Source organism: Syngnathoides biaculeatus, chromosome 3, assembly GCF_019802595.1.
Source record: "Syngnathoides biaculeatus isolate LvHL_M chromosome 3, ASM1980259v1, whole genome shotgun sequence".
NCBI lineage: Eukaryota > Metazoa > Chordata > Actinopteri > Syngnathiformes > Syngnathidae > Syngnathoides > Syngnathoides biaculeatus.
In genome coordinates, this window is record NC_084642.1 from 31088363 (window position 1) to 31108744 (window position 20382).

General features: G+C 42.5%; 1 protein-coding gene across 3 annotated transcripts in view; it reads right to left on the reverse strand.

Annotated features, from left to right (window-relative positions):
- Window positions 1–20382, reverse strand: part of LOC133498474 (A disintegrin and metalloproteinase with thrombospondin motifs 7) — a 122908-nt gene that overhangs the window by 63111 nt on the left and 39415 nt on the right. For all 3 annotated transcript variants that reach the window (XM_061815340.1, XM_061815339.1, XM_061815341.1), the window contains exons 5-8: window positions 15885–15968; window positions 14100–14224; window positions 6864–7013; window positions 3577–3720 (exon numbers count right to left, since the gene is read on the reverse strand). In XM_061815340.1, the coding sequence (XP_061671324.1) occupies window positions 3577–3720; window positions 6864–7013; window positions 14100–14224; window positions 15885–15968 (503 nt within the window). The remainder of the gene's footprint in view (window positions 1–3576; window positions 3721–6863; window positions 7014–14099; window positions 14225–15884; window positions 15969–20382) is intronic.

Below are 20382 nucleotides of genomic sequence, written 5' to 3' on the forward strand. Positions count from 1 at the left end.
AGTTTTCATGTGCGCTGAGAATATCTATGTATTTCTACTCGTAACAAATTCTACACGCGTGATTTTTCGTGCTCAACTGTGCAGATTTGCGAGTGCGCAATCGCGCCTGTCAAATCACAGTGACTGGTTACATGGCTTATTAAAAGAGTCAGATTACAGCATTTATTTTCCCATCAGAACACTTCTTAACAACAATTTTACCTTCATGAAAATGTCAAGTAAGCAAATTTATTTATATAGCACATTTCATATACAAGGTAACTCCAAAAAGCATTTCAATACAAAGAAATAAAAGGAGAAAAAATAAAATTAAGAAACAAAAACAAACCGTGACAAAAATACATTGGTACCCAAACCAAGATAACTAAAAACTGTAAATTTGAAAGCCAACTTCCAAAATATATATCTTTTCTTCTTTTTCTCAACTATATCGTCGTCTGTTTTTCTTGGTGTAAAACTGAATTAATGTTTGCACAGCTGAATGATGCTCCCAAACAGTTTTATGGTGAACATTATTTTGCTCCATGTATTTAAAATACAGCGCTATCTATTTCTTCACTGTATCTATGCTTTTATCCTTGATGAGGGTGTGCCAAGATGGAATTTTAACATGACACACCATCTCATCCTGCACTATTTTATTGATTGAATTTCAAAATTCAAAGCCATAATTTTTGCTAAGTCAGCTTTCTGGTATACTCTGGTACTCTGCCACATGATTGTGAATTCGTTGAACTGACGGCAGATGTTGATGGCTCGGAGAATATTGTCGATGAGAATTTTAAAATGCTCTGTGTTTTATCTGTCTACCAGTGCTCACCTCGATGCTTTTTTCTCTGTCTTAGGTGCTCTCCCCCCACAATGTACCAATCCCAATTCCAATATTACATCTGCGTACAATTATTGCGGCTTTCAAACACGTTTAAATGTCTGATGCTACTTGCACACAACAGTGAGTCGTTTGTTGTTGTACTAGAGATCGAGTAGGTGAGGCGTAAAACAAAAATTGAAACCTTTGGTATCGTTCTGCGTTTAAAGATTACATGTTTATACCCCATTCTTCACATTATTCACATGCATCTAACCCGTATTTTAAATAATGCACCTAACACTGCTGTGGTCAAATTTCAGGAAGACCTCGGAGTCAACAGTACACTAACTTTATACAGTGTCCAAATTTCGTCATCTCCTAAACATCACATGGATACGGATATTAGCTAACATATATATCTGTATCATTACTAATATTTAAAACGAGGTACATGTTTGTCAATACTAAATAATTGAAAAAGCATGTACTTACTTGCTGCCGAAGCCAAGTGAACTCTGCACCAGGTTTTCAAAGCAGTCCTCCCTGAATTGCTTGGAACACATTACTGTCGACTTTGATTTATAAGTCCAATCCGCCCGCTGTGTCTTCACAAACCTGGTCCATAACCTGCCTATCTGTTCATCTTTGGGCCATTCACATAAGCTGACGGCATCAGCGTGTGACGCAGAACAGCTGTATACACCACACTTCCTCACCATTTTGCTTCCTTTTTTCACTCTCTGGCTAAATTTTGTCTGGTTGTGACGTCACATTCCAGGGAATTTGCTAAATCTAAGTGACATTAACAAAACTTTGAGACTGACTTTGACGCTAATTTATTTCATTTCTGTTGTGTTGAGAATATTTTTTAATGAAATTTTGGCTGCATTTTGTATGATAGACAAATAAAATACAGGTGCTCTGGATTAGATCTTTAAAATAATAGCATTTTTCCAACTGAACACCGGTATTGGTTGGAGCGTGAAGACGCTGTCATTGTAAACAACGTTGACAGGCTGTGTATGCATTTGAATTGTGCCATTGGATATAGCAGCGAGTCACTCCTCTCTCATTAAATCACATTGCAAATTGACACAAACTGAATAGTTGCATATTATACTTTCAATTCTGGTTGAATATATATTTTTTTGTGCACGATGGAGAATGTCAGTGGGCAGAGACCACATCACCAGTGCGCAATTGCGCACGCATGCAGCTTGGAGGGAACAGTTCCTGGAGGTGGTTGAAATGAAAATGTTGAGGTTCTCTCTCAAACCAGGTTGAATACAAGGTTAGATGTTTTGGAGAGAAAGTTAGAGAGAGAAGACTTTGAGGGTTTGGACACATCCAGAGGTGAGTGAGTGAGTATATTGGTAGGGGGTTGATGAGGATGGAGTTGCCAAGTTTGATGGATGTCATGAAGGAAGACACGAGGACTTTTGGTGTTAGAAAGGAAGATGCTGACGATATATCGACTTACATGGAAAAGGATGACAACACTGTAGTGACCAGTATCGGGACAAGCCGAAAATAAAAGTAAAAGTTTGAATGATTGTCATTTTATTTTATATATATATATATATATATATATATATATATATATATATATATATATATATATATATATATATATATATGCACACACACCCCCAGCTGTCAACGGGCAGGAGGCGGTGTACCCTGAACTGGTTGCCAGCCAATCGCAGGGCACATGGAGACAAACACAATCACAATCACATCTAGGGGCAATTTAGAGTCTCCAATTAATGTTACATGTTTTTAGGATGTGGGAGGAAACCGGAGTGCCCGGAAGAAACACACAGGCACAGGGAGAACATCCAAACTCCACACAGACGGGTCTGGGATGGAATCCGGGACCTCAGAACTGTGAGGCAATGCTTTAGCAGCTGAGCCACTGTGCCGCCCTATATATACACGTGCATATATATACAGTATATACACACACACGGTATATATATATGCACCCCGCCTCCTGCCTGTTAACAGCTGTGATAGGCTCCAGCACTCCCGCGACCCTTGTGAGGATAAGAGACTAGGAATATATATATATATATATATATATATATTATATATATATATATATATATATATATATATATATATATATATATATATATATATATATATATATATGCACACACACCCCCAGCTGTCAACGGGCAGGAGGCGGTGTACCCTGAACTGGTTGCCAGCCAATCGCAGGGCACATGGAGACAAACACAATCACAATCACATCTAGGGGCAATTTAGAGTCTCCAATTAATGTTACATGTTTTTAGGATGTGGGAGGAAACCGGAGTGCCCGGAAGAAACACACAGGCACAGGGAGAACATCCAAACTCCACACAGACGGGTCTGGGATGGAATCCGGGACCTCAGAACTGTGAGGCAATGCTTTAGCAGCTGAGCCACTGTGCCGCCCTATATATACACGTGCATATATATACAGTATATACACACACACGGTATATATATATGCACCCCGCCTCCTGCCTGTTAACAGCTGTGATAGGCTCCAGCACTCCCGCGACCCTTGTGAGGATAAGAGACTAGGAATATATATATATATATATATATATATATATATATATATATATATATATATGTGTGTGTGTGTGTGTGTTCACCTGCACATTCTCATATCAAAAATATACATACAACAAATTATCCTTGGCACCATGAAACAGAAGACAGTGGAATTCAGTGTGAATGTAGTAGAGTATCAGCATTTGTGTGAAACTCACTCAAGAAAGCGTGTAATATACTGCCGACTGCATTGGGACCACCTGGGAAGTAAGGTGCCATAGAGCAGCTGTGGAGACATGATGAAAGGTTTTTTCCCAATGGGTTCACAGTCGTTACCGTTGCCGTCATGCTGAATCCCAAAACTGTAAAGAAGCACATCAAACATTTTAACAATTATCTGGAAAGTACAGATACACACAACTTCTGCTCAATCATCAACATTCAACAAGGATGTAGTCACTACGATCATGGTATTTAAAAGGAATAGGGTACTTTTATTGCAGGGTGGTTTACTCCTATTAGTTAAATGGTAGATGTGAAATCTCTCCATGGTGCTCCACTGAATTCTAATGCCATTTTTCATTATTGCTCAGTCTTTTCAAAAACATACATTTGAGATATATCAACCAGACAATGTTACCCCTGATTGGATTACGGTTACATAAGCGTAATTGTAATTGAAAACTAGGGGTGGCTCGAAATTGGTTCATACACTGAAAGAAAAAAAACCTCAATTCCAATCAACAGCAAACATATATTGATTTATTTGTGGACTACTTTTACAGCGTGCAGTGCCATGAAAAATTAACGACCTTCTCAAATTATTATATTCTTGCATAGTAAGCACTTAAATGTTTAAGATAAATGTATGTAAATACCAGACAAGTACTGTATCACAGAAGTGAACTTAAAATACTGTTTTTGAAGGGTGACATGATCTATTAGGAAAATAAAACTACCCTGTCCTACATGGAGAAATGAATGAGCCCCCCCAAACCTAATAACTGGTTGGACCATCCACAGCAGCAACAACTAAACCAAAGCATTTTCAATAATTGTTAATGAGTTTTTTTTAAATTAGGTCAAAATGAGCATGAACTGCCTTTTTAAGGTAATGCCAGTACATTTCAATAGGATTCAAGTCTGGACTTTGACTAAACCACCGCAAATCAATTTTGTTTTTTTCAAGCCAATCAAACGTTCACTTGCTGGCGTGTTTTGAATAGTTATCCTGCTGCAGAAGCCAATTATGTTTCCGTTTGAGGTCACAAACTGATGGCTTCACGTTCTCCTTCAGAAATTTATGTTAAAGAGCAGAATTCAATCACCACAAGTTGTACAGGTCCTGAAGGAGAGAAGCAACCCAAAACCATCACACTGCGACCACTATGTTTGACTGTTGGTATGATGTTATTTTTAAGCAGTTTTTCTCAACTATTAAAACATGCCTTTTTCAGACATAGCAACTCTTGGCAGAGTAGAACTACTTGTAGAGGATTTCGCAGGAAAGCGTCCAGTAAATCTGGCAAAAACAAAATGTATGTCCATTGCTGCTGGAAAATCAATGGATTGTGGAGACATGACCCAGTTGATGTGTATGCTAAAATTAATTTCTTTTTCAATCATAGTTAATTTTTTAGTGGAACAATGGATGACTGGTTGGCACATTTTTCTCATAGTTCTGGGTACCGGGGTTCAAATCCGAGCCCCAGGGTTGTGGAGTTTGCATGCTCTCCCTGTGCCTCCGTCGGTTTCTCAGTGTACCTTGGTTTCCTTCCACATCCCAAAAAACATGCATCGTAGATTGATTCATGACTCTAAATTGCCTGCCAGTGTGACTGTGAATGGTTGTTTGTTCATATGCACTGTTCGAGTGGCTGGTGACCAGTTCAGGGTGTACCCAGTCTCTTGCTCAAAGATATTCTTGGATAGACTCCAGCATTCCTGTGACCCTTGTGAGGATAAGCGGCTCAAATTGGATGAATGTTCTTTAATGTGGCTCGAATCATATTGACCATAATAAACAAACATCAAAATTGTGACAAGTAAAAATGATGAGTGGATAGCTACTGTCGGATACCACAGCACACAATGGCTGCAGGGCAAAAAGGTTGTGAATCTCTGGCCATCACCAATGCAAACACTTGGAAAGCCCTTGGTAAGTAAACAGAAAACACTGGTTTACAAAGTAACAGGAAAGTAAATCAAGGATGTGTGGTCTTGGCTTGTTATTGCATGTCCTCACCGGGGGTCACCCTTCCAAGCTCCTAATCTACAAATAATTTACAATGTTACTTGTGTTTAAATATCTAGAATAGACTGTCTCACTATTGTTCTTCTGTGGTTCTCACCCCTAATCCCTTTGTCCAATCTGTCCCCCTGTCTGTCCTATACATTTTTTTTCTGTCCAGCTGCATTTAAAAAAAACAGATTCCATTAAAATGAAGAAATAAAATTAAGCACAGGGAGTATTTCAGACCAGTGAGAAACAGTGGAGTAGCTGGTTAGAGTGTTGGCCTAATGGTTCCAAGGACCGGGGTTCAGACTCCAGCCCCGCCTTTGTGGGGTTTGCATGTTCTCCCTGTGCCTGCGTGGCTTTTTTCCGACCACTCAGGTTTCTTCACACATCCCAAAAAAACATGCATTAATTGGAGACCCTATATTGCCTCTAGGTGTGATTGTGTACTCAGCTATCATCAGGCTGAGCCAGGGTCCACTTTGATTTGGTTGCCAGCCAATTGCAGGGCACAATCTCACCTGGGGCAATTTAGGGTCTTTATCCTTAGGTGTGATTATGTTCTCCCTGTGCCTGGATGGGTTTTCTCCAGGCACTCCGGTTTCCTCCTACATCCCAAAAACATACATTAATTGGAGACTCTAAATTGCCCTTGGGTGTAATTGTGAGTGTGACTGTTATCTGTCTCTGTGTTCCCTGCGATTGACTGGCAACCAGTTCAGGGTGTACTCCCCCTCCTGCTCAAAGATAGTTGGGATAGGCTCCATGACTCCCAAGACCAATGTGAGCATAAGTGGCTCAGAAAATGGATGGATGGATTAGATAGTTAAATGGTCATTGTCCAGCAAAAAGCCTGTATTTCCCAAATTTTAGTTTTTTTTCCATTAAAAAAAACAACAAAATGTATTTATTTATTAAATTGAACATGGAGATACACATTCATCAGCGTAGTTTAGTTACGATAATGATCTGCTGCCGTTGTTTAATTTTTCAGTTTTTCTGACATGATTCTATATGCATCACAGATGTTAAGTCCAATACAAGGCTATAGATGAGAAATCCTTTTAAAATTTTCATACAAAGTTATGACTCATTTTTAATGATGCTCTTAATACATTATTTCCATTCTCATGCTTCTTTTATATGATCAGTTTGTGCTTAGCCAAGTGTGTAACAGTCATCTAGTGAGCTGTATTAGTCCTTCACAGCATATATATATTTATAAATTAACCTTAAACACACTGTAAAATGTGTGAGCGGGAAACTTACTTGTGTCCCAGCTCATGTGCAACAGTGAAGGCCAATGGGAGGCCGGTGTCTTCACTGATGCTGCAGCTGCGATGTGATTGACACATCCCCACCACATGGGACAAACCCAGCGTTTCACAAGGCATATTGATAGATGCACAGATGTCCTTCCTGTGGAAACACAAGATGCAGTCTCAGCTAGATGACCAAAAGTACATAAGTGGAAATGCAAAACCTACACGTTCAAAAAAGCTGCCATGCCGGCGATCAAAATCGTTGACAATTAGTCAATGAGGTTTACTTTTAAGTTTTAATGTTTGTTTTTCTCTCAAAAGCGCTTGATTCCTCTGAGTGCACACCGCGCCCCCTGTGGTCTACCTGTAGTGTGACGCACATGCGCAATAGTGGCCTTTGAGGTTGGCCATGCCGAAAGTCTGATAGAAACAGAGCCTTGAAACTGAAGAGGAACGTGATTGAAAATCTGGGATACCGAATGTGCCTTTCATGGCACTGCAACAGTGATACATGAACATCTAAAAAATAAGTACATTGTGGCTGATTCAATTTCTGATGATGTGGGGCCGTGATTTTCCTAAGCTGGTAGACTTGGCCGCTTAACTCAAATATTTGTGTCAACAGCTGTGCGCTAACTGCTTAACACTGTAAATGTTAAACAGGTAAAGTTGATGCCAAAACACCCAACCCAATTGAGCAAGGAGTCAAAATTATTTTCAACACGGGTCACATTGTTGAAAGAGTTCCTTGCAGGGGGCCGATTTAGGAAGAAACCCCATAAATGTGTGATGACTAGAGGCATATTAGTATGTAAAAAAATCACAGTTCTGTTGGTAACGTGATTATAGGATGCCAATTAGGGGATATGGAGACATTTAATTTCATTGATTAAATGTTTTTGGGTAAGAGGAACACATATAAGATACAGTGGTACCTCTCACTTTGTAACATTACTTTTTCGTAAGTAGAAGAGCATTTTACATGTATATAGCCTAATCTGTTCCAAACCCACTGGGTTCCCCACACAGACACGCACACGCACACACACACGCACACACACACACACACACACACACACACACACACACACACACACGCACACGCACAAAATAAGTATTCAAAGTATATAATGTAAATAATCATAAAATTGTGGTTATTTACCTTTGATGTTAGGCGACTATGTGCAGAGAAGGGTGAGTGACAAGCAAAAGGGATCATGGGTATGGAAGAGGAGACGAATGTTTGACAGCGAGAGAAAACATACATACAAACGAACGCATCCGCACAACTTCCACCAAGGGTTCTTGAGGCCCACGGTGAAGAAAGATCAATAAACTTGCACAAAAAACAAATGAAGAACTCACGCAAAAATACTTTTCTAGTCTGTGTTAGCTTGTGACAACTAGCGCAGGTAGTGCAATTCGGTGAAAAGCATCATGGGTAAAGATTGACATCACTCCTAACCAATGGAATGTCAGGAAGATGCTATGGCTATAGCCAATGGGAGATGTTAGATTTATAATTTTATCATGCATTTGTTTACATCATCCTTGCCTGAATCATTCTCTTTGCAAGCGGCTGTGTGACCCGAAGTGTGACCCAGCGACACCTTGACGTATTTGTCAATGGTATTGTTTAGCTGTAGTTCATACGGATTTTGTGGTGAATCTTACGTATACGGCCTTATATCACAAATCATACGGATTCTGAACATTTCCATTTGCTTTTTCCCAGATTGGCGCTAGTCTACTCTATTATGGGGAAAACCCAAAACTGTCATGATCCTGCCGCTCCAGCACGAGCTGTGCGGATGTCCGCGCAGGTGCGCTAATTGGAAGGTGCACACCTGCGCCTCATGCAGCCTGATTATGCTGTGGATTTATATGACCGCGATGACAACTGGCCGGGGCCAGTTCGTATGATCTTCATGTCCCATTCGTGTGCTCGTCCGTTCGCCGACCAACCTTGTAAGCCTGACTCCTTTGATACTTCTGCCTGCGTTGATTGTTCTCCCGTGTACCGACTCCTGCCTGTCCGCTCATCTGCTCTCTTTGACCGACATCCCAACTACCGCTGCTGCACCGGACTGCCTGCTCGATCCCCTACCTCTGCATATAATAAACGTGTCTCTTCTTGAACTACCTTGCGTCTTCCGAGTTCCTGCATTTGCGTCCTACTCTCGCTTCGATGGGCCGTGACCGACGCAAGGTAGACCGTCTGCCGGAGGTCCAAGCCAGTCCAATCCGGGTAGGCTCCCTGACGTCCTCCACTTCCGTGTCTTACGCTCCGCCAGCGAGGAATGAATGCGTCCCGAACACGACCCGTCCAGCTCCTCATATTCTTCTGGACTCTGACTTTTCGGAGTAGGAGGAGGACCGTGATTTGTATGACCGGCTGCCGGAGTACGACTCCGATTATTCTGACTATGAATCTGCTCGTCCGATCTTTCATCCCAGTCAGTTTGTTTCACCTCCCCGTGTTTCCAGCACCCGAACGTCTTCACCCGGGAGGTTTAAGTACACCAATCCGTATGAGGGAACCCGCTTGGCCATCTACCCGGGACCTCCGCGTGGCGGCCAGAGGAGACGCCCCGGCCGGGCGCTCCCCGGTGCCTCCCGCTGCGCGGCAACTAAGACATCGTCCTCCCACTCCTCCCCAGCAACGGCGAAACCGGCAGCCCCGCAGCTAGTGGCGAAGCTTCCAGCCCAGAGGGAGGAGGAGTCTCCAAATCACGAGGCGTTCTACCGTGAAATGCGGGCGGAGATAGAGCGGCAGAGCGCGGAATTGGCGGCTCTCACAGCCCAGGTCCGGCAAGGATTGGCGAACCAGCCGAGCTACTCTGACGTCGCAACGGCGACAAACTCGCTGCTGATGCAGGTTCACGTGTCAGTTTCGAGTGACTCTCCGCCTGCTGAGATTCACGTTGCCGTGGAAACCGACCCGCCCCCTTGCCAAGTGCACGCCGCAGTGGGAACGGACTCGCCACCTCAAGTGCACGTTGCAGTTTTGGCTGTTCCGAGCAGAGTTCACGCGGCAGTCGGAACCGACCCGCTCCCGAGACACGCCCACGTGTCAGTTTCGACTGACTCTCTGCCGACTCTCGTTCATGTTGCCCTGGAAACGGATTCGCCACCGTGCCACGCCCACGTTGCTGTTTCAACGGATGCATTGCAAGCTCATGTGCCAGTGGGGACCGACCCGATGCCGCCTCACGTTGCTGTCCAGGAGGTGGCGACGTCTCCACAGCCGCTTCTCGTCCGTGCTCTGGAGTACCAGTGGCGACCGGCCCTCGGACGCTCCACACTCCTGCTTCGTCGGCGACCATCCCGCGGACGCTCCACACTCCTGCTCTGTCGGCGACGAGCACGTCCATACGTTCCCGTCCAGGAGGTGGAGACGGTGACACTGACGCTGCCTTCTCACGTTCCTGTCCAGGAGGGGGCGATGGTGTCGCCGCCTTCTCACGTTCCTGTCCAGGAGGGGGCGATGGTGTCGCCGCCTTCTCACGTTCCTGTCCAGGAGGGGGCGATGGTGTCGCCGCCTTCTCACGTTCCTATCCAGGAGGGGGCGAGGGTGTCGCCGCCTTCTCACGTTCCTGTCCAGGAGGGGGCGATGGTGTCGCCGCCTTCTCACGTTCCTGTCCAGGAGGAGCTGGGGAGTTCTGTGGAGCCACCCTGGAGCTGGTGGCGGTCATGGCTCTGGTCCTTCTCTCCATCATCCTATTCGCTCCAGATGGCTCCCAGCCGCTTCATGACCTGGCCTCGTTGGCGACCAATCCACGGCTGCCTACTGACCAAGCCTCGGTGGCGACCAATCCCTGGTCGTCTTGCAACGACGGCGTGGGAGGTTCTCGTCCGTAGCAGTGGCCTGCCTCGTTCTGGTTCCTGCTTCGCCGTTTGGTTCCTCACAGAGGTCGTCCGCCCAAATCGCCCCGTGGGGACCCTGGTGCTTGGCGTCCGGGTCGTCCTCCTGACCTGTCCACCCGGAGGCCTTGTGTTTGGTGGCCTGGATTGCCACTAGACTGGGGTTCAGGGGGGAGCGTGCCCTCCTCCGGACACCCCTTCCGCCCACCCCTGCCTGTGTTAATTGTTGTCTGTTTTTTTCTCCGACCAACCTTGTAAGCCTGACTCCTTTGATACTGTGTTAATTGTTCTCCCGTGTACCGACTCCTGCCTGTCCGCTCATCTGGTCTCTTCGCCCGACATCCCAACTACTGCTGCTGCACCGGACTGCCTGCTCGATCCCCTACCTTTGCATATAATAAACGTGTCTCTTCTTGAACTACCTTGCGTCTTCCGAGTTCCTGCATTTGGGTCCTACTATCGTTTCCGATGGGACGTGACAAAAGCTGGGGAATTCAAAATGTAGCATGCATCAAAGATTTTTGTCGCAGCAGGCGTGATGTTTAGCGCAGCGGCAAATGTTGATTTAGATTACCAAAATACGCTCATTTCCTGTAAATTTCCAGTAAATCCTTTGCCTGGATCGAGCACCGCCGAGCCGGACACCTCACCATGGGAAACATGGAGGCTGCGGCCGAGGAGCTGCTGGCCGGCTCTCGGCTACCTGTCACAATCGATCAAATCGTTAACGATACGCTATTGGTGACCCTGACCTATCAAGATAGGAGCTATCCGGGGATTTTACTTGACTGCAACAAAAAGTGTCAGTTTTTATCTTGACTTTGATCATTTGTGGCTCAAATTAATTTGACTTAGCTAGTAGCTAATGTAGCGTGCATGCTCGTCAGTTAGCCGCCTGGCCCTCATCACAAATACATGGGATTATTGTAGCTGACATTGTAGCTCTCTTGCTAGCATTCTAGCTCATGGTCGTATTTTTATAACAGCTGACAATAATATAATTGAATGCTTTGTTTTCACCACAAGGGTGTAATATGTATGTCAAGATAGACATTCCATTTACTAAGATTGAGAATGGCTTCATAAGAACAATAGCTAATGTCAGTGAGTTCATCTATACCTTACTGTTAGCATTATCATACAGATCAGCTCCTTCCTTATTCACTAAAACTAAGGAATTGATCATCAGCATTCAGTAGATATGTAATCTTTCAAAACATTTTTCTTTCCCCATCACTGATTCTCTTTGGTGACTCTCTCTTGCAAATATCTGAGGTATTGTAGCCTGGCTGATAAATAGCCATCATTTTGATCATTCTAATTAGTAGAATTTGACATTAACTTCAGATATTATCATTATGGAGATCTACACTAAAAATAATTGAAAAACTTAGTGTTTTTTCCCACCGTTATTTTGACAAATAATTTGCTAACGGTATGTTATAAGGATTTTTTTGCTATCTGTAAGGATTTTTTTTGAGTTCATACAGGTTGACGCTCCGAAAAGTTGACAGGTATGACTTGAGGAGTGACGCACCCCCTTGCTGACTTCAAAGCAGATGCTCCTCAACACCATAAACATGCTGTAAATCAGATGCCTTCCTGATCTCCAGCAAGTTTATTTGGACAATGCTGCAGCTTTGGAGAAATGTTTACTTTCAAATTTGTCTTTGTGTTGGTATTGCCATCTGTTCTTCTATTTGTTGTGTAATCTTGTGACCCTTTGTTTTGAGAAATTAATAAAAAGGGGGACACCAGTATGGCTGACTCAGAACCGGTGTTGGAGTTGCAGCTGGTCAGCCAAAATCTGTCTCCCTGGGCTAAATTGAAGACCTTTTTTGTCCCTTCATTTGCATAATTCATCCAGCGGCTGGGTTCAAACCCAACAGGAGAGTAGCTCTATTGCGCAGACAAACCAAGATACAGGAAGTACATCATGGGTACAGATTGACATCCCCCCTAGTCAATGGGATGCTTGGTAGATGCTCCGGCGATAGCTAATGGGAGAGCAGCTCTATTGCGCTACACAAACCAAGATACAGGACATACGTCATGGGTAAAGATTAACATCCCTCCTAGCCGATGGGAGGCCAGGAAAATGCTACGGCGATAGCCAATGGGAGAGCAGCTCTCTCAGGCCACACAAACCAAGATAAAGGATGTTCAGATTCAGTGGAATCTGGTGGCTGCAAAGCCAACGCCTATTTTTTCCTTTTGTATACTGAATTTTCCCTCCTAACTAGAGACAATGTTTTTCCGAGAAGGCGTATATTAAGCTAAATTTTTCGTTACTAGAGACATTTGTAAGTAGAGGTACCACTGTAATTTATATTATATATGATGGCAATAGTTATAAATTATAATATAAATAATAGCTCATCTTGTTTTTACAAAACAAGGGCTGCAGACAAGTGCAACAGTGACAGTATGAATTAGTTCCTTTGGAATCCAGTAACAAGTACGTTTTTTTATTGCTTTAGCTCTTTCTAAAGAGCCCAGAGTAGGCTGCTTGAATGTCGCTTGAAGCTGGATTCATAATTGAGTAAATAACAAACATTCAACCAAAAACACATTGATAGATATGATGTTAACTAGTAGAAGCTCAGCTCCACTGTGTTTGTTTACAGACTACTGTAGGCGTGCAGCTTGAGGGAAAGACTCTTGTATTTCTTGTCCCTTACCTAAAATGTTCTGTGTGAGAACGACGATTGCGCCATAATTGTACATAGATTGTTGTGGACTTCATTATCAATTTATTGCTCGGGACAAACTATTACTGGATTTAGGGTTAGGGTTAGGGTTAACCCTTACAGAAATAACTCTGAGGAATGGTGATTCTTCTAAACAGTAAGGGAGGAGAGAAAAATTAAGAGGATGCATGGAGGATTTTTTTCTTGTTCAGGTACTCCAGTTTCATGACCACATCCCAAAAACATGCGTGGTAGGTTGACTGAAGACTCTGAATTGTTTCTTAAGTGTGAATGTGAGTGCAAATAGATGTTAATTTCTATGTGCTTTGCAATAGTCTGGGTGTACACCGCCTCCTGACCGAACATAGCTGAGATAGGCTCCAGCACGCCTGCGACCCTAGTTAGGATAAGTGATATTCAAAATGGATGAATAGAGAGTAGGGAATAATTTTCCCACATTGATAGTTGAAAGAAATGCTTCAAACGGATGTGTGAGCCCCAACATAAATTTTTAACAGACTGTCATCAGAGTCCTTCACCCACTAGCTACAACAGTCTCATCTACACACCCCTTACATCCTGTGCTACTTTCTCTCTGCTTTGTAAATCACTTTCTATCGCATAAAAATGACTTCTCATCATTTTCCCACCAGTTAGGTTCACCTTCCTATCCAGCAAAATTTAGTTACCTCGTAAGAAGAACGGCCACATCATGGTGCAGGGGATGATCGTCTCCCTTCATGTTCAGCCGTTTCTGCCACTTGCAAAAGCTACTCAAGCTGTTGTCGGCATGGTGAGTTATCTTTAAGTCTTCCTGTATATGAAATGTCACAATGGAACGGATTGCAGGAAAGATAAAATAGGAAAAAAAAGTGACACGTCAATGCAAAGAGAAAAGCACGTTGTATTTGATGGACAAGACAGAATAATGGTGTCGGTTTCAGCCATATTAGACCCTCACTGTCTGAATCCTCCTACGCAACATCCAAACAAGTTTTAATCACAATCATCAAGATGTTCCTTCACGGCACCCAAACAGCATTTTACAGACATTGATACCAGCAGAGAAAATAACACAACACTTCTCCACTAAGTGTTCAAAATTGTAAAAACAAAAAACACAAATGTGTCAGTTGATATATGGGGTGGACTAAATTGAAGTAATTAATTCAGTGGTCACTAATAGTCACCAATTCATTAGTTGATTTCATGGATAAAATAACCAGCTTACCGGCATGCCAAAAATAAGTGATACAGCTCTCTGGTGCAGAAAATAAATTGGAGAATGTTTATAAAATAGCCACAATAATGTATTTTGAACTTTTTTTGTATATAAAAAGCTTCCAGGTAATCTAGCAAAGGAAAAATCTTAGGTTTAGAGGGTCAGGGGTCTCCAAAGTAGTTTAGTCACGCTTGCGATTTGCGACATTCTTAACACTAAAACCAAATTAAAGTCATTCCAAATGCTAGATTTGAAGAATGTCAAGAATTTTGAAAATCAGTAGGGTCTATAGAACTATCCATATTGAAAGCTTCTGTCTCAGCAACTTGCGGTGGATTCGGAAATACCCTCAAGTGCTGTTCTGCTACACTCAAGATGGCACATATTCAGAGTTGAGTCAGGGCATCTGGGTGAATTTCTGCATTAGGGAGTTGGGGAAATCTTGAATGCACCCTTCCTTTGTTGGAATGAATGTGCAAGGGGCAGCATAGGGGATGTGCATTCAACAAAAAGGGTAGGACAGCAGATAGGTTAGCTTTGCGCAGCTCCTCATTGTCAAAGTTTGACATAAAATGGAATATTGTGTGACTACAACATGACCACTGGTGCGAACGATATTCGACACAGATATGTATTGTTGCCCATGGATGGATGGATAGATAGATAGATAGATAGATAGATAGATAGATAGATAGATAGATAGATAGATAGATAGATAGATAGATAGATAGATAGATAGATAGATAGATAGATAGATAGATAGATAGATAGATAGATAGATAGATAGATAGATAGATAGATAGATAGATAGATAGATAGATAGATATAGATAGATAGATAGCTTCTGGAGTTTTTTTTTGTTTTTTCTTACATTCAATTTGGGTGTCTGCTGCTTTATCCGTGTGTTCAGTGAATGTAAACAGCCATATTGGATGTGACACTTGAAAGGTACATGTAAACAGAGAGTAAATACAGTAAATAGAAATTGGGCACTTGGACTTTCAGTGTAGATCAGGTCTAAGCCACTTTTCTGACAACTTTCTTTGATATTAACGCTGCGGAGAGCCAATCAGCTTACCCCCTAAGTTAAGTGTTTAAAAAAAAAGACATTTCACTTTGCCTTTCACTATGAGGTAGCGTTCAATCAAGGCCACTTAAGAGAACAGCGAGTGCTGATCCCTTGTGCCAGAATGACATTGTGTGGAATTGGAATTAGTGTCAATAAACCCAGAATCAAGACAAAGCATTTTACCTCATCCTGCTCCAGTAAGATAAGTCGAACCACAACAATGTTGATGGCGTTTCCGATAGTTGGATCTTGGAAAAGACCTGCTACCTGGAAGCAAGAACATACAGACAAGTACAAATGGTGGATTCTACTAACACATTTCATGTAACATGGGGGAGGGGGAGATGTAGTCAAACTACTTGTCATTAATGTTACTTATTTTCATTTCAAATATATATTAAAGCGGCGGCACAGCTGCAAAGCGTTGGCTTCACAGTTCCGAGGAGCAATGTTCAATCTCAGCCCGCCCTGTGTGGAGTTTGCATGTTCTCCCCATGTGGGTTTTATCCGGGCACACTGGTTTCCTAACACATTCCAAAAACATGCAGCATTATTTGGACACTCTAAATTGCCCCTGGGTGTGATTGTGAGTCCGGCTGTTTGTCTCTTTGTGCTCTGCAATTGGTTGGCAACCAGTTCAGGGTGTACCCCGCCTCCTGCCCGTTGACACCTGGGATAGGCTCCAGCACTCCCGTGACCCTTATGAGGATAAGTGGCGAAGATAACAGATGGAGCAAGGCTCCAGGTTGTTAACAATGTAACAATCATAATCCTTTTTAGATTACAATGTAATATTAACAGTTAATATTAAAAATGATCACAAAGTGCTGTTTTCGACAATGAATCCCATCTACAGTTCATGTAACACACAGCATAACATCATAACTGTCAAGCATATTTTCTTTGGGAGGAATTCCTCCCTATTAATTTAAAAGGTTAGCAGAGGAAATCCCATTATTTAAGTTTAATTTGACAATTTCAATCTGGGCTTCTGGCGTGGTGGATGCCTGGCGCCAGGCAGGCGCAGGCGAACTCAAAAATAATATAATGAGCACATCTAAATTGTCACAAACACACCCACACACTCTCATTCTCGTTTGTGTACATGGAGCTTTTACTTGAAACTTCCCGGTTCTGAAGAATGAAGATCAAACCGGCAGTGCCATTATGATTCTGGGGTTTTGAAGATTCAACTGATAGTGACTCAAAGTGAAAAAAAAAAAAAAACAGATCCACCATCCACTTTATCTATCCTACTATTTCTTGTGTCAAAATTACTGCGGTGGTTAATTTTGTGGTGCCCAGGCTTTTTTACCATAAGATCTACTTTTCAAGCAGCCAGCCTCTCGTGATCGACCCGAAAGGGGGTGTGGGGGGAAGGAGGGGTGAAGGATTGGGGGGGGGTCTTTTTTTTTTTTTTTAATAGAAGCACTAATAATGAAATAGAATGACCAAGCCACAAAGATCTACCCACTACAAAAATGCAAAACGTATTTATTTTAAAGTATATTGAGGATTAATTATGTGTAAATGTATGTTTGTGTGCCTTGCATAACCGCATGAGGCAATATTGCACAACACAACATAGTGAACCATAAACATTTTTTGTAACTTATCTGAGTTCACATTGGTGATCACTAAACACCATGCGAATGAAAATGCACACCTGGGCTGTGTCACTCACATCAGTGGATTTGTCCAACTGCAGTGAGAAACACTCGCAATCTCCGATTTCCTTCTACACATCAGCCACGGCTTCACAGCACCGTGTAACTGTACTCCTTAACAGCTGCAGAGATTTTATTGAAGATAATATTTCCGCCTAATTTTTAAAAGATTGGAACAACGAGTCAGCTATGCCTCTTTTACCATCTCTCCGTCTTGGAAGGACTTCTTGTTATTCACGTTGATGTGGCGAACCCAGAACGATGCTTCGGCGGCGGCTTTCGCTGTTGAACTATATTGTGTGTATAGTGACTGCTGTGTGGCCAATTGGGACTTTGGTTCATTCACTTTTCTCATTCTCAGGTTGCTTTTTGGCGGAATGTCGATGTCGTATTTTCCATAAACAGTTAAAAAATGCCGCTCCACATTTCACTACACTGTCAGATTAGGTAAAAGCGCTTCAAAAATGACATCGTGACAAAAAAGTCCACCTCACATTCCGAATGAAAGTGATATGTTTTTGTCTTCTTTACTCCAACATCCACTCATGTTTGATAAGAATTCTTAAGCGAGGGCTTAAAATAGGTTGGAACTCGCTGACTGCTTGTACTGTCGTTGTTTGCACTTGCGAAGTGAGCTAAAGGTCAGAAAAAACAGCTGATCTCTCTTTTTTTTTCCTCGCAGCACGCCGTCACGATCGACCAAAACTGCCCCAGTCGATGGCGATTGGTGCATTGAGCACCCCTGCATTAGACAACAAAAGTAGTGGACTGGAAGACTTCATTCGTACTCATGTTGTCATCAAAATGTCCATGCAACCTACAATACAAGTAGTGCATCCATCCATCAATTTTCTTAGCCACTTATCCTCACAAGAGTCGTGGGGAGTGCTGGAGCCTATTCCAGTTGTTAACGGGCAGGAGGCGGGGTACACCCTGAACTGGTTGACAGCCAATTGCAGAGCACAACGAGACAAACAGCCGGACTCACAATCACACCTAAGGGCAATTTAGAGTGTCCAATTAATCTTGCATGTTTTTGCGATGTAGGAGGAAACCGGAGTGCCCGGACAAAAACCTACGCAGGCATGGGGAGAACATGCAAACTCCTCACAGGCAGATCCGGGATTGAACGCAGGACCTTGGAATTGTGTGCGAGGCCAATGCTCTCCAGCTGAGACATCGTGCCGCCACAAATAGTGCAAGTATTCTTAATATCAATTGACTGAAGAAAATTGACTTTGAGTACGGCTATGTATTATTGTATTTTATTTTTTTTAGACCGCCTTACACTCTTTCTTCTAGATCAGAGGTAGTGTTTTACAACAGGAATCCTTCAGTGATAACCCTAATGGGGTGGGAGGTGGTTTGTATACCTGCATACAAAAATTATGCCATGTCCTCTTCCCCTCACTACACTATCAAGTTGAAGTGATGAATGAATGAATGTGATTTATTTTCAGTCAGCATCATAAATCATGACTCAAACAATCAAAACCCATGAAAAGTCCTGTACACACGACGATGGTTCTTAACCTTTTTGGAGGTACTCAACCCCACCAGTTTTATATGCACATTCACAGAGCCTTACTTTATAGAAAAATAAAATGTGATTGTTTTGCAAATTCAAGACAGAAGTATTTTTTTATACTGGAGCAAAAAAATGAATCACCTTGTTCAAAGAACAAAACCAACACGATGCATGCACTCAACAAATTCCATACCTGCAAATCAGTGTGACCTCTGCTGTTCCCTTCGAGAGACCAGTTCAGAAAATCGTGGCTTCACCTTGGCAAGTGCCACCCTCATGTCATTTTCACAGCAAATGTGTTCCTGTTCCTTTTCTTTTTTTTATGTCCAGCACCCTTTAAAAGGATTGCTCGTAAAGATATGTTGTAACAAATGGTAGAAAACTCCACAGCTTTCTACGCAATGACTGACCACTTTTCCATTTGTCAAGACCAAAATGTTGTTGTTCTGAAGAACTTGGCTCTGCTGAATTTCAATTATTTTTGTCGAGGTATTCATCATTGATATCTGCTGTCTCAACAGCAAAGGGGAATAGCTGTCTCACCCATCTTGGATAGTCCTCTCTTGTAGCAAAGTATCCATCGAGACAGTTTGCAAGGTCATCTAAGTGTGTGGTAATTGCCTGCTTCTGTTCCTTGGGTACAGAAATGTCCCCGATTCCAGAAAAAGCTTTGATTTTACTTACAGTCATCCAGAAGGGGAAAGTTTGCCAAGTTATTGTTCTCTGTTTGTCGTATCCATAATGGTATCTTATTTTTAAAAACCTTCAGGTTTTCTTCTGCTTCCACGATGTTGACTTCACAACGCTGCATCTGCTGCTTGAAAGCTCCAACTATATTAGCCATGTATGCTAAAATGAGAAATGAACTCAGAGGTTTTTAAGTAATCTGCATGACAAGATTGATGCTCTTGAAAAACAAGACTAATTCCATATGCAAGGCAAAAACACGATTCAGCACCTGTACCCGGGAGAACCAGCAAATATTAGAATGGTACGGAAGCACCCGGAATCAGAGCCCATTTCTTTACATAGCTCATGGAAGATGCGATGCCTCAGGGCACATTTTCAAAGATTGTTTACACATTCCATTACAGTTTTTCACACTTGTGCCAATTTTGGAAGCAAGGTTTTTGTTGCCAGCGCATGCAAAATACAATGCGTAACATTGATGTGTGGTGCATCGGCTTTTACTAGTGCACTGAAACCAGACTTTATTCCAGGCATGACTGGAGCCCCATCCCTACAAACTGCAGAAACCATATTCCACGAAAGATTATTGTCTCTGAAGAAGTCATCTAAAAGCTTCCTCACATCGGCTGCCGTAGTTGTTATAAGAAGCTTACAAAATAAAAAAATCTTAATTTATCATATCGTCTTCCACATAGCACACAAAAACTGCAAGCTGTCTTAGATCAGAAACGTCTGTGGTCTCGTCGAGTTGAAGGCTGAATTTTGCCAGGCTTGAAATCAGTCTGTCACTACTTGG